Source organism: Symphodus melops (assembly GCF_947650265.1).
Source record: "Symphodus melops genome assembly, contig: SUPER_20_unloc_4, whole genome shotgun sequence".
Taxonomy (NCBI): domain Eukaryota; kingdom Metazoa; phylum Chordata; class Actinopteri; order Labriformes; family Labridae; genus Symphodus; species Symphodus melops.
The window spans coordinates 10,001-25,000 of record NW_027636784.1 but is presented as its reverse complement, the minus strand read 5'-3'; the positions used below and the strand labels follow the sequence as shown (position 1 = coordinate 25,000).

At 44.0% G+C, this 15,000-nt stretch overlaps 2 protein-coding genes and 1 long non-coding RNA gene across 4 annotated transcripts in view; all 3 read left to right on the top strand.

Annotated features, from left to right (window-relative positions):
- The window catches only part of nat16 (N-acetyltransferase 16), a 28,577-nt gene extending 25,615 nt beyond the window's left edge, over positions 1-2,962 (top strand). Inside the window, exons 2-5 of the mRNA XM_079373400.1 lie at positions 1-136; positions 651-875; positions 1,021-1,364; positions 1,682-2,962. The exon at positions 1-136 is cut by the window's left edge and continues 90 nt beyond it. Of these exons, the coding sequence (XP_079229526.1) occupies positions 1-136; positions 651-875; positions 1,021-1,364; positions 1,682-1,910 (934 nt within the window). The 3' untranslated portion in view covers positions 1,911-2,962. The remainder of the gene's footprint in view (positions 137-650; positions 876-1,020; positions 1,365-1,681) is intronic.
- Positions 2,963-7,058: 4,096 nt separating this feature from the next.
- Positions 7,059-10,558, top strand: LOC306842006. Of its 2 annotated transcripts, none has more exons than XR_013781653.1 (3): positions 7,059-7,608; positions 8,307-8,949; positions 8,991-10,558. It is a non-coding gene; the product is annotated as an uncharacterized lncRNA (long non-coding RNA). The 2 variants fall into 2 exon arrangements; XR_013781654.1 differs by lacking the exon at positions 7,059-7,608 and having other exon boundaries at positions 8,303-8,949; positions 8,991-10,197; positions 10,314-10,557.
- Positions 10,559-12,374: 1,816 nt separating this feature from the next.
- LOC306842007 (uncharacterized protein) lies at positions 12,375-14,268 on the top strand (the record flags this gene model as incomplete). The annotated part of the gene is made up of 4 exons (XM_079373401.1): positions 12,375-12,378; positions 12,782-13,400; positions 13,578-13,657; positions 13,690-14,268. The coding sequence occupies 4 exons, from the start codon at positions 12,375-12,377 to the stop codon at positions 13,947-13,949; spliced, it is 963 nt and encodes a 320-aa protein (XP_079229527.1). The 3' UTR covers positions 13,950-14,268.
- Positions 14,269-15,000: the final 732 nt, after the last annotated feature.

Sequence of the window (15,000 nt, the reverse complement as noted above, 5' to 3'; positions counted from 1 at the left end):
TGAAGAGGACTTTGATGATATCATGGCAATGAGCCAGGACATCTACGGAGGCCTGGACTACCTGCCCACCAGGTACACCAGCTGGCTGCAGGAGACCAACCGCATCGTCATCCTGGCTCGCAAACAGGGCAAAGTGGTGAGTTTGCTGAACACTGAGATCTGTGGTGAGCTCTCTGTACTGACTTCATTCATCATGTTAGTTCAGACCTGATCCAGCTCAGCTTTGTCTGGACACCAAGGACAGCAGGGAGAGAGTCAGCAGCTCCTCTGATATCTGCAGGATGTTTGCAGAACCTGTTGTTCCCTCCAGGCTGCTGCATGATTATTGTAGACACCACCCTGATACTGATCAGAGTCTTTGGAGGAGTCTGAACATGACCCTGAAGCACATGTGTGATACTGAATCATGTCTCCTCTAGTATTCATCTGATGTAGAAACTCTCTGAGTCTAAGGAGTCAAGTCTTGATCATTTCTTTGACAAGAACGAAAAAGCACGTTAATATGTTTCTTCATATATAGATATGATATTAATGCATGTACTCTTCAGTTTAGAAACTTGAATTAAAACTCTGTAGTCCACTAACAATCAACCTGAAACAACCAAGCAGCATCAGGTCTAATGATGGTTATATATTCTGCCTCCCTGCAGATCGCCCTGGAGTCGGTATGTGTAATTGACGATGGGGAGACCATGCTGGTTGAAGGTCTCCGTGTTGCCCCTCAGGAAAGGGGAAAAGGTGTAGCAGGAGTTCTGCTGCGCTTCTGCTCTGAGCTGGTTAAATCCAAGTACCCAGACGTCAAAGTCAACCGCTTGACCCGTGATGATCAGCTGGGACCAAAGGACTTCCAGAAGTACCGTATCATAACCAAGCAGGTACACGCAGCAGAAGCAGACAAAAGGCCTTTCTGTTTGGTGATTACTGTTATTCCTAGTCTAACCTCTTGGTGCCCTTGAGCAAGGAACTAAGCCCCCCCTCGATAGGATCCTGTTTGCTTACTTTTCACGTTATTCTCTTCAGGGTATTCTGCTGGTTCGCTTCAAAGCTGAAGATCTCAAGCTCCGTCTGTCTGAGCTCGGCCTGGGCGGAGACATTCAGTCACCTTTGTCTATCTCCTTCTCTAACACTCCTGCTGTTCGTCTGGACCACTCGGCCATCCACCGTCTGTTCCTGACCTCTGACCTGATGCAGGGGGTCCTCCCTAACTCCACCATCATCCAGGACTGGCAGCCCTTCAAACCTCTTCCCAGTAACATGGCTATCCTGCTGAAGAAGGACATCGACTGGATGGTGGACGATGTGTCCAGCCCCACAGTGGCCAGCCTCTGCACCTTCCCAATCAGGGTGCCCATTGGAGATGACTGGTAAATGTCCTTATGATGCCAAGCAGATGTTCCAAGTAGCGACAGGAGTGGCTACTGTCCGAAAGCAGCGGTGCAGCGACCATTGCTAAAGTTTGTATTGATTGTTACTGATAGGGGAATGCTTAAGACGACAGGGTTACAGAAGTAGAAAAGATTTGGGGGCTTTAGTCTTGCTTTAGAGAGGACAGTGGATAGAATGGGAAGTCTGGGAGAGAGAGACTGGAAAGGAGCCCTGTGCCAATTTTTTATTCAAGTGAACGTACTAAAGAGAACAAGTTTCATCCTGTCCACATCTAATACATCTTTTTCATCTCCAGGTTTTACCTGAACATTGACATGTTCGGTAAAGACCTGGATCTGGCTCGGCAGCAGATCTTGTGCCACCTGCAGTGCCACACCGCCACCCTGAAGGGTTATGTGATGTGCCAGATGTTCGTGGACCCGCCGCTCTGGAAGCCCATGGCCGATTTCTGTACCAACACCCTGAGGGTGGAGCTGGTGAAGGAGTACACCGAGCAGTGCGTGGTGGAGTCAGATGTGGTCTAGTTACTGAAAGAAGACGGAAGTGAGGACAAGATGAAGGAGCCAGAACGATGACAAGGGTCTACATAGCCAGGAACGGACACAACTCATTCACACACAGAAACAAACACACAGCCTTCTGCACTGAGGAGATAAAAACCAAGCAAACGTGGGGTACAAATCACTTTATAATGCAGGAAGTTTGAATCAAAGCAAACAAATACATGAAGTGGACATGACACCATCAACACAGCATCTGCCAAAGGTCTGTGGCAAATGCGTTTTATTTTGAAAGATTTGCGTCATGTAGCATTTGGCTGTTCTCTTTATTTTCGCTTTCAGGCTAACTCAAAACCCATCAATGAGTGAGAAATCGCTATGACAACCACTCTTAATGCAAGTCCTAATGATTCCAACCTTTGGAGGCACCTTTGCAACTTTAGAAACCCAGAAGGTTCATGTTAAGTTGTCACACACGTCACCATGACAACGGCTGTCTTTGATGATCTTATGTCCACTGGTTGTATTTGGATTGACGTGCAGAGGCGTAGCCTGACATGAGGGTTGAACTGGGGGAAGCTTTCTCCCACCGGTAGCAGTGATGTAACCTAAGACCCTAAAACAGGAAACATGCAAACACTCAGCGTCTCCCACATCGGATCTCTGTTCTGTAAATATGAACTCGAATCTTAATATATTCACAGGCTTGGTTGGGTTACTAAATCTGCACAACTCTGAAGGCACTTTATGGAAACTCTACACACAGGTTGTGTCTACAATAAAAATGAATAGTTCAGGATCAATGAGGGATTGTTGACAGATCACATCGGTTTAATGAACAAGTGTTACCATAGCAACGCAGACGACAAATCTGCAGAACAACAAACAACAAGCGCGTTAGTGAATCGAACATGCTCGATCCTTAGACCGACAGTTTATGCTTCATCATAGTTGAGCTTATGTCTTAGCTTTTGTCTTTTTTATTCCGATCTTTTAATGTATATATATGTTACTAATTTAATATTTTGACTTCTAATGCTGCAATAAGATGATAACATGAAGGAGGAACTCCTGAAGCTGTGAGTGAGTTCAACACTGATGTTTGGATAGAAATGTGAAGTGTGCAGTTTATAGCTGAAATACATGAGAAGAAGAATGATTGGCTGTGAAGTCATCAAACCACTAAAGCAAACGTTCTGATAAACAGCTTGAGAATACCAGAGCAGTATTCCCAGAATTACCAGCAATGTTTGAGCTAACAAGTCGTCTAGACATGTCTACAGGATTGTTAATAATAACATGGCGGGCCAAGGACCGTCCTCATTTCTGCATGACTTGTGCTTGTTCATTACAATCAGGACGGCTCCAACACAATGCTTTATTTGGTTAAGTATTGTTCTGCCTCAGCGCTCCTCGACATCGACTTCACAAAACCAGAAAAAACATCTTCCAAAACAGACTTCCTCTTTCCACAGGAATCTTTCCCCTCTTTATTCAACGTCAGTTTACGACACTGAAACCAGTTAATGTCACTAACAAAACCTTCGACTAATATCAATGAAACTCTAGCTACGTTTTAGCCATGCTACCTTCAGGGCTCTTTAATGTTGGTTTGCATGTTTCCAACACTTTGCCCTGATTGTTGGATTGATTGGAGCTGACCTTCAATCAGAGGACAAATCATTGTGACGTTGATGATTTAGACTTTTCAAATGGCCACCAGCAGGTTTAGATCTGAGGATACCAGCTATACAGTCAAACACAGATGACACAGATCGGCCCCTACAGTACATTTCACAATCATGTTCCTGCACGATGAAACAGTAAATAGTCCAACCCATCATTAAGAACAATCACCAAAAGTTCACCACATACCTGCCGCTGCCTCCAGCCTCATGTTTGGTTCATGCTAATAAGAAAATGTAAGTGTGCTAACACAAGAAACCCAGTAAACAACTCATGAAAACTGTCAATGTTAGCATGTTAGCATTCAGTGCAAAGCATTGACCTCCCAAAGCTGTTAGCAGTGTGACCCTCATGATCAGAGGCCGTAAGCACAAAACCAGACACTTGTTGAGAACGACGGGTTCTTGAGCTTCTTACTAAAGTTTGACCTTTATTCACAAAGATAATAATCACATATTGAACCTTCACATGAGGCCTAAACGCAGGGCTGGATGTTCTTTAGCGACTGTTTACCCCTGTGGCGTTAAAAAGATGTCGTAGAACATTCACGCTATGTTCCTCTGACCCCTCAATGTCCCTTTAAATGCATATTTAGAGGGTTTTAAAGGGCTGAGTCAGACTTTGGGGGGAGACTTTGTGGTTCATATAGAACTTTATTACCTCCCAGTGGCCTTGACCAGCGTTTGTCGTGACTTTGAACACCTTCGTTTTCTGGTATGCAATCCTGTAGGGTGTGACGATGACTGGGCCTGTTTTCTGAGAAAAGTTAAACCAGGAGTCAGATGAAGGGACAAACATGAACGAATGATTAGATTCTACTTTAGATCGGTCTTACATTAGTCAAAATGTTGCAGGGAGTTTAAAGAGTCTTTGTTTTAACCAAAGAAAATAACTTGGCCCTTTGATTTGCTGCCAGCAGTGCAGGGATGATATGGACGGCCGGGAGTAATTGTTGGTCTCGCTTTGTTTTCCTGTGATCCCAGAGTCCTTTTATGTGTCAAAGAGGGACTCATGTAGCTGGTCTTCGATTGACTCTGGTCCATAAACAACAAGTTAAGAAAGACCTATCAGTTTTCTCATTTGCACCATCCTCCAATAAGTCCTGGGTGATCCAAGAGATCCAGATTTCAAGGGAGGATAATCCTGATTGTAAAGCTGTCCTTAGTCCATTCCAGTCTACTCAAAGCTGGACATGATCAGAAACCCTCTGAAGGTTCATGATCAAACATACAAAACATCTCAACCCAGCCAGAACGTACATGTGAGGCTCTGATGGGACGTCCAGCTCAGGCCTGACCGTTTAGTCCTCAGTGTCCCTGGATGAGTCACATGAATTAACCCGGAGGATTAACTGACCTCGATAACAGAGCCTAAAGTGACAGAATGGAATTCTTATTTTGCATCCTGTTTCCTAAAACCTAAACGTGAAGCCCATGTTGGTCCCATTTAGACGAGGGATGTGCGTGACTGGCTGACTAAACGGTTACAAATCATGATGATCAGTACCAGCATTAGTGAGTTAAACAATTATTGATATTTTTGTAGGTGAGCGTTTGATGCTAGTCACAAGCTGTAATACAGCTTTCCGCCACCAGCCGGGGCTGGAGCTTGAGACCAATAGGCCTTTTCCTCCGGCTCTGCTGCTGGATGTCAACCAGCACAGTGGACACATGACATCCCATAGGGCGGAGTGGCCTGTCAGTATTTAGATCTTTAAACTGAAGATAAAGTTGTCCAGTTAAATCGGGATATCTATCAAAGCGATGAGTAACCACATTTAGCTCAGGCATGTGGACATTAACCTTTTGACTGATTTCTGAGACTTTTCTTACATTAAGTCTGATTTTATCAGACTACAAACATGCTGAAGGAAAATTCTTAATTTGGATATGCTTACTGGGAACCAGCAGTGGATGTGTAGGAGCAATGGTTCAAAACTTGCCTTGCTGGTCCAGTACAGTGTCCAGTCTAATGTGCAGTCTTTCATCGACTGGAGAAGCCTTCAGACATTATAATAATCCCTCGACTGGCCAGACATACTCAAAGCGAAGAACGTATCTTGTTGCAGGAGTTGAAGGTTGGAAGATAGAGTGACTGGTTTATCCTCTGTGAGACTTCAGGTCCTCCTCATGAAGACAGCTTGTTCAAACACGCAGATGGCTCCAACCAGCTTTACATGTCATCCTCAAACAGAAGAACAGAAGATGGTAGAACTCAGGTTTCTTTGTGGCAGCTAATCAGTCCCACCTTGGGATGACCTTCAGTCAGGGCAGACTCTGACGTGCAAGTTTGGTTGGCTTGATTTTGGGATCATGGAAAAACAACGTTTATGAGACCATTTAAAACTAAAAGTAATACTGACATTACCCCCTGTACTGAACGGCTTTCTGTACAAATGTGGAGATTAAAAGGATAATTTCTCATGTTAATAAAGGGATGCAGAGACGTCTCACGGTCCAAACACACACTCTAAAAGTTTGATCAGTCTATTGCGATATGTTCCTGTTAGCGATACACCATCTAACTCCTCCCTACACACCGTCACACATTAATTTATTGCCTCTCTCTTTGTTGTCTTTTCATTATATCCTGTAATTCATGTAAATCCTCGACATTCACTCCTGAAGGAATACTCATTGCTCATTTGAGGGCCTCCTTCAGAAGAAACCAAACGTGAATTTATCTTTGATAACTTGTTTACTGATCACCTCGATTTTTAAAAAAAACAATAAAACTTTCTCTTTCCAGTGTTCAGTCCATGCACACTGCTGCCACCTCACTAGCACCATGACAGCATGCTAACCCTGCATGCTAGTGTGTGACCCGTCTCACAGCGGGCTAAATAAAGGGGCATCTTTACTTTGTCTGTTGGGTGGGGGTAAGGGGGAAGGGGGTTGGTCTGCCTGAAATGTACTCATTTTCTTGTTACATAGTCCAAAATGGCGTCCTTTGGGTCAGTCCAAAGTGTGTCGTCAGCTTGTGGTCTGAATGTAATCATTCACAGACACACAGAAATCACATCACTCACCATCCGACCTTCAGAACATGAGCTTCTGAAAGCTCCAAGATCTCTTTGTTGACAGAGACAGAGGCCTTAAAGGTGTAATATGTGAATTTAACAGTAGATGGTGCGCTTTCGCTCCAGTCTCTCACAACAAAACCACCCTGACCCCTCCCTCAGTGTGCCCCATCCCTCACTGTTCCTCTCTTCGTGCCGCCGTTTCGACCACGGACATCCATTCAGATCTGTGGCCCAAAGTCAGTTTGTAAAGTCAGATGTTTGATGTTTTGATTATATTTCATTTGATCATCCTTTTCGACAAACATTATTGACCCTAATTATCCTGAAGAGAACGCACCTTTGGATTGGCTAACTGTTAAGAGGTTTACATGTGGACAATAATTCCTCTTTTACGGATCAGGGCAAATTCAACCCTTTTTAAAAACGATGTTCTGTTTTGACTAAAGAGTCATCACCACGAGAGAAAGCGTTTGGGATGTTTTCTGGAGGCTCTCAGGAGCATTTAGACATTACTAAGAGTTTGGCATTAACATGCTGAAGAACTTGTTTCTGTCTTTCTTCGTTAATGATGGAGGTTCATTAGAATCATGCGTACATGCTTTATTAATGTTGACCATTCCTTATGAGCAGCGTTTAACTTTCTGCCTCTGAGTTCTGCAGATTGAGATCAATCCAACAGACGATTATAAACACTCAGATGTACATGAAGAACCAATGACCTAACAGGCTCTCATATTAGTCATGTCATGGTTTACCATTGTTGGGTTATTAATATATTATTCTATATTTCTGATTAGGAGATATCCAATTAATTAGGTTTTTTTTAACTTTTAAAATACTATATTTTTCTGACTTAACTCTTAAGCACACTCTTTTGGTATTTTTTGTCTTAAACCTAATTTATTAATAACTGAAGATGCGTAATGGCATATATACTGAACCCCGAAGGCTCAAGCAAGAACTTTTATTAATAAAACATTTATAAATCTGTAAATCTGCACAGATTATAAACTTGTGGCCATGGTGGATTGTTACACTATGTGTGTACAGTTTATAAATCTGTGGATGGATTATAAATCTGTGTGTACAGTTTATAAATCTGTGGATGGATTATAAATCTGTGCGTTCAGTTTATATATCTGTGCGCGTGGATTATAAATCTGTGCGTTCAGTTTATATATCTGTGTGCGTGGATTATAAATCTGTGTGTACAGTTTATATATCTGTGGATGGATTATAAATCTGTGCGTTCAGTTTATATATCTGTGTGCGTGGATTATAAATCTGTGTGTACAGTTTATATATCTGTGCGCGTGGATTATAAATCTGTGTGTACAGTTTATAAATCTGTGGATGGATTATAAATCTGTGTGTACAGTTTATATATCTGTGTGCGTGGATTATAAATCTGTGCGTTCAGTTTATAAATCTGTGGATGGATTATAAATCTGTGTGTACAGTTTATAAATCTGTGTGCGTGGATTATAAATCTGTGCGTTCAGTTTATATATCTGTGTGCGTGGATTATAAATCTGTGCGTTCAGTTTATATATCTGTGCGCGTGGATTATAAATCTGTGCGTTCAGTTTATATATCTGTGCGCGTGGATTATAAATCTGTGTGTACAGTTTATAAATCTGTGTGCGTGGATTATAAATCTGTGCGTTCAGTTTATATATCTGTGTGCGTGGATTATAAATCTGTGCGTTCAGTTTATAAATCTGTGCGCGTGGATTATAAATCTGTGTGTACAGTTTATAAATCTGTGGGCATGGTTTATAAATATGTAAGCATGGATTTTAAACATGTGGGAGTGGTTTATAAATCTGTGTGTACAGTTTATAAATCTGTGGGCACTCTCTTATCAGGGATGGGTGCAGACAGGCTTTTCTTCTCGTCTTCCCTGAGCCTTCGTGGGCTCGGTACATACTAGAAAACGAGTGTTTGAATACACTCTGTTCTTTTTTTATACTGTAAACATTTTGGGTATGTCAACATGTTTTTTTTCTCATTTCATGGGTGGTCAAGCTTTTCTCTGTCACAGTCTTCAGAAATGTTTTCTTTTTGTTCAGAGCTTTAGAAATTTCTCTGCTCAGTCACAGGGAAGAAAATTAAGTCCTTAAAACGGAACGTGTGCTTGACTTAAAGTAACGAATAATTGAATCCTTATGCGGTTTCAGGACCCTAAGGAGTGAACGTGGCTCCTCCTGGAATTCACCTGATGAATTAAGACATTTAATATACAAAATATTAGTTTCTCGGAGCCTACAAAGTTTCCCATGGATTACTTAGTTACACTGAATAAGGTGGAAAACAGATAAAGACAGCAGGTACACCATATGGTCTAATGCTGAGGTAAGAAGAATCAGGTTGGATATAAAGATGCCAACAGTTAGCCCAGAAATGCCCCAGACTCCATCCATCAGGGAAAATGTCTTTAGCCATAAACGCTGTGATGTCATTGCAGAGAGCTGCTGACATGATGGTATGTTCAGTCAATCTCTGGATTATATGCATTTTATTCTGTCTTCACTGGATGCAAGTGCAAGAGAGAAGCTAAAAAAAGTGCCAAATGTCAGGACTGCTCCATTCTGCTGGTTAATTAGCTTCAGATTATTGAACAAACGTTTCAGAGTTATTCTTTGAGTCACGGCCTTCAGAGAAAACCCATAATTGTAGTCTTGTCTTTTGAGCCAATAGCACCAACAAGTCCTTCGTGCTGGACTTTGACACTGACTACAGTTCTTGTGGTTACTTCAAGCACTTTGTTTGAACATGTGATGACTATATACTTAGTGTACAGGTGATAAATGCTGACGCACTGTGCTGCAGACCCGACTGCCGCCGTTGGCCTCAGTGTTAAATAAACAATGTTTTAAAAGCCATTCAGTTAGTGGTCAAAGCAGCAAGCATTTTAGTTGTCTTTATAATAGAAAGCCTCCCATCTGTTGTGAAGTTGGGTTGTCACAAAACTCCAGATTAAAAAAATTTGATAATCGATCAAATCAAACCATTTCTATACTTGTTTGATACCACAGTAACACAACTGTTGTCATTGACCCCAATCATTGGATAATTGATTTGCAGCTAAACTGAATTCTGTTGGTGTGATGAGGGAACAGATCATGAACAGGTCAGAAACTAACTACTAGTTGACCAATAGTTAGTAGGAACATGTGGTGTAGTAGTTCTTTCAGATGGATTCATTTCTCTTCTTTATGCCTGTCTTTTGGCATAGATGTAGTTTTTTTAGAATGTCAATCATTACAACTGATGTCCACAAACAAGTAACCATCGGCAAATCTGAAGAGCAGCTCGTAAAGCATCTAGAGCAGCTTGTGAAGCATCTAGAGCAGCTCTTGAAGCATCTAGAGCAGCTCATCTGTAGAGCAGCTTGTGAAGCATCTAGAGCAGCTTGTGAAGCACTTAGAGCAGCTTGTGAAGCATCTAGAGCAGCTTGTGAAGCACTTAGAGCAGCTTGTGAAGCATCTAGAGCAGCTTGTGAAGCACTTAGAGCAGCTTGTGAAGCATCTAGAGCAGCTTGTGAAGCATCTAGAGCAGCTCGTGAAGCATCTAGAGCAGCTTGTGAAGCATCAAGAGCAGGTCGTGAAGCATCTAGAGCAGCTCATCTGTAGAGCAGCTTGTGAAGCATCTAGAGCAGCTCTTGAAGCATCTAGAGCAGCTCATCTGTAGAGCAGCTTGTGAAGCATCTAGAGCAGCTTGTGAAGCACTTAGAGCAGCTTGTGAAGCATCTAGAGCAGCTTGTGAAGCACTTAGAGCAGCTTGTGAAGCATCTAGAGCAGCTTGTGAAGCACTTAGAGCAGCTTGTGAAGCATCTAGAGCAGCTTGTGAAGCATCTAGAGCAGCTCGTGAAGCATCTAGAGCAGCTCGTGAAGCATCAAGAGCAGGTCGTGAAGCATCTAGAGCAGCTCATCTGTAGAGCAGCTTGTGAAGCATCTAGAGCAGCTCTTGAAGCATCTAGAGCAGCTCATCTGTAGAGCAGCTTGTGAAGCATCTAGAGCAGCTCTTGAAGCATCTAGAGCAACTCGTTTGTAGAGCAGCCGGCGAAGCATCTAGAGCAGCTCTTGAAGCATCTAGAGCAACTCTTGAAGCGTCTGTAGAGCAGCTCTTGAAGCATCTAGAGCAGCTCATCTGTAGAGCAGCTCTTGAAGCATCTAGAGCAACTCTTGAAGCGTCTGTAGAGCAGCTCTTGAAGCATCTAGAGCAACTCTTGAAGCGTCTGTAGAGCAGCTCTTGAAGCGTCTAGAGCAGCTCGTGAAGCATCTAGAGCGACTCATGAAGCATCTAGAGCAGCTCGTGAAGCATCTAGAGCAGCTCATCTGTAGAGCAGCTTGTGAAGCATCTAGAGCAGCTCTTGAAGCATCTAGAGCAACTTGTTTGTAGAGCAGCCAGTGAAGCATCTAGAGCAGCTCTTGAAGCATCTAGAGCAACTCTTGAAGCATTTGTAGAGCAGCTCTTGAAGCGTTTGTAGAGCAGCTCTTGAAGCGTTTGTAGAGCAGCTCTTGAATAGTCTGTAGAGCAGCTCTTGAAGCGTCTGTAGAGCAGCTCTTGAAGTGTCTGTAGAGCAGCTCTTTAAGTGTCTGTAGAGCAGCTCTTGAAGTGTCTGTAGAGCAGCTCTTGAAGTGTCTGTAGAGCAGCTCTTGAAGTGTCTGTAGAGCAGCTCTTGAAGTGTCTGTACAGCAGCTCTTGAAGTGTCTGTAGAGCAGCTGCAGAGTAGAATACTCTCTAGCTGCTATCTTTGGTTCTCACATGAGACTCACATCTAGACCATGAACTCAGTGACAGGTCCAATTGACTGTTTGAAGGACTAATGCAGGTTTGAGTTGGTTAAGGTAAGAGTTAAAAAGTGACATTTAGATAATAGTTGACTTTCTGTGATTTCATTCCATTGTGTGAGACCTTCTAACATTTCAGAAGGAAAATATTGTGCTTTTGGTTCCATTAACCTCCAGCTGTAGAGACTTTAGAGACTAATGTTGTAACCTGTAAACTATAAATGAGATGCACTGCTGGAGTAGTGTCATGATAGAAGTGTGTCGGCTTCAAAGAGAACTTTATTTTAATATGCAAACCTCTATCTGTACATGAAATCCTTCTCTGTGCTTCATTTGTAGTGATTGCTTTATCATGGCTTGATTAGTAATGCCTTGGACCTCCACTAGGGGGACCATAAACAAACTTCCCTCATTTGTTGTATTTTAAGTAAAGACAAGTGATGAGTCTGTGTTTTCTTTCACATTATTTTCAAGCTTTTATAGAAACGTTAAGTTTTCTTTGTGACACTTTACGTTTCATTCATGTCATGTTGATGTCTGTGTCTCAAGATGTTTTTACACTTCAGTCATCATGCAAACAGAATCTTAATCTTCCACATAAAACTGGTTCAATTCAGCTGATACCTCTAATATCCCAAAAAACAAACAGAAGCCCAAAGTTGAGTTGATTCTTTTTTAAATGTTCTCAAATATCAGACGCTCCATCTAAATCGCACAAACACATGGACATCATGTTTTTATATCATCTAGATGGCGTACAGGAAATATGTCTGCAAAGTTTGACGTTATCGTCTGTCTCCACTACTGTCTGAGTGTCAGTACTTTATCTTTCTATTGATGGTTTAAATAACAGATTGTCTCTTTATAACACGAGGCATCACAAAACAATTTAAGGTAAAGTATACTTCAGTCTTTATGCTAAGCTAGGCTAACTTTAGTTAAATATACATTCATGGCTATGGTGTGAAAGGTCAAACATAGATCATGGGCAAAGGGTTGACAGCTTTACTGAAGATTGACCTATTTCTTTAAAGTAAAACCTCCAAGTATGTAAATGCTTAGCCTAGCTTAGCATCAAGATAGGGAGACAGCTGACCTGGCCTCATTGAGGTGTGTCTCAACTGTGGAGTGAATACCTGGTACATGCGATAAACACCTGAGTGAATCACACATTTAGAGTTCTCCACATTAGTCCTTTTAACACTTACTCTTACTTCTGATACTTTAACCACCTTCAATGACTCATCATTCAGTCATTAGAGGGTTAATCATCTCTTTAAATCTGCCTTACTGTAAAAATACTCTAACTCACCAACAGGAGGCGCTAACAGCCACACACTGAAAAGGTTTGAGGTAACTGCGCCACAGTGTTTATAAGAGATGTGTATCAGGTCATTGGGTCTGCAGATATCTGGTCTGCAGGTCCCTGGTTCTGCAGATATCTGGTCTGCAGGTCCCTGGTTCTGCAGATTGCTGGTCTGCAGGTCCCTGGTTCTGCAGATTGCTGGTCTGCAGGTCCTTGGTTCTGCAGATTGCTGGTCTGCAGGTCCTTGGTTCTGCAGATTGCTGGTCTGCAGGTCCCTGGTTCTGCAGGTCCTTGGCTCTGCAGATCGCTGGTCTGCAGGTCCCTGGTTCTGCAGGTCACTTGGTCTGCAGGTCACTGGTTCTGCAGGTCACTTGGTCTGCAGGTCACTGGTTCTGCAGGTCACTTGGTCTGCAGGTCACTGCTTCTGCAGGTCACTTGGTCTGCAGGTCACTCGGTCTGCAGGTCGCTGGGTCTGCAGGTCACTTGGTCTGCAGGTCGCTGGGTCTGCAGGTCACTTGGTCTGCAGGTCGCTGGGTCTGCAGGTCACTTGGTCTGCAGGTCACTAGTTGTGCAGGTTGTTGGTCTGTAGGTCCCTGGTTCTGCAGGTCACTCAGTCTGCAGGTTGCTGGGTCTGCAGGTCCCTGGTTCTGCAGGTCCCTGTTTCTGAAGGTCGCTCAGTCTGCAGGTCCCCTCTGGTTCTGCAGGTCCCTGGGTCTGAAGGTCGCTCATCCTGCAGGTCCCCCTGGTTCTGCAGGTCGCTGGTTCTGCAGGTCGTTGGTCTGCAGGTCCCTGGTTCTGAAGGTCGCTTAGTCTGCAGGTCCCTGGTTCTGCAGATCCCTGGTTCTGCGGGTCACTCGGTCTGCAGGTCCCTGGTTCTGCAGGTCGCTCGGTCTGCTGGTCCCTGGTTCTGCGGGTCGCTCAGTCTGCAGGTCCCTGGTTCTGCGGGTCGCTCAGTCTGCAGGTCCCTGGTTCTGCGGGTCACTCGGTCTGCAGGTCCCTGGTTCTGCGGGTCGCTCGGTCTGCTGGTCCCTGGTTCTGCGGGTCGCTCAGTCTGCAGGTCCCTGGTTCTGCGGGTCGCTCAGTCTGCAGGTCCCTGGTTCTGCGGGTCGCTCAGTCTGCAGGTCCCTGGTTCTGCGGGTCGCTCAGTCTGCAGGTCCCTGGTTCTGCGGGTCGCTCAGTCTGCAGGTCCCTGGTTCTGCGGGTCGCTCAGTCTGCAGGTCCCTGGTACTGCAGGTCACTCCTTTATTATTTAGGGATTTTTACATTGAAGGGTCGAAAAACAAACTCCAATGTTTCCATGCCAACAGGATGTCAGACACGTCACTAACCTGGGTCTGAACGGGCCGTCAGTGACCTGGGTCTGAACGGGCCATATGGGAGCCTGGGTCTGAACGGGCCATACGGGAGCCTGGGTCTGAACGGGCCATACGGGAGCCTGGGTCTGAACGGGCCATACGGGAGCCTGGGTCTGAACGGGCCATACGGGAGCCTGGGTCTGAACGGGCCATACGGGAGCCTGGGTCTGAACGGGCCATACGGGAGCCTGGGTCTGAACGGGCTGGCACCATTCTTTTTGGTCGACCTGATTGGATTCTATAGCTCATCACATGATGATGAGCTGGTTTGAAACCACGTGGTATCAGACATGTTGAGTCACATGACTGAACTCTGATGATTATAACTCTTATTTTTCAGCCTGCATGGTGAGTATGAGCCTGCTGCTGCCCCCTGCTGGACTGAGGTGTAACATCATGATGTTGTTCCTTCAATGATTGTTGTGGTGAAATCTGTGTATGTGAGAGATGATTACCTGCTGACACACCTGAACACCTGTCAGTCCCAGGACGAGAGCCTCACCTGTCAGGTTAAGAGCACCAGGGGTAAGTGACGCCTCACAGAGACGGGATTAGAAAGCAGGATGAAATATTCTCCTGTCTTGAATCTTTATAAAGTCTAAATGTACTGTGCCAACATGAAATAATAAAGATGAGAGAAAAGCTTTGGATTGTTGTCGTCACTAACTGAATGAACGTTTGAACAAACTCTCACAGAAATCAGTGACAGGACCAATGTTGACCAGCAGAGGGCGGCAGAGAGCTGTCGTCCAATCAAAGACACAGTGTGTTAAATATAAAGTTCACGTGTATGGAGTGTTGTTTACCTTATAACAGACATGCTGTAAACACACGTGTAACATGCATGTTACACGTGTTTCTCTCTCTCTCTCTCTCTGTCTCTCTCTCTCTCCCTCTCTGTCTCTCTCTCTCTCTCTCTCTCTGTCTCTCTCTCTCTCTCTCTCTCTCT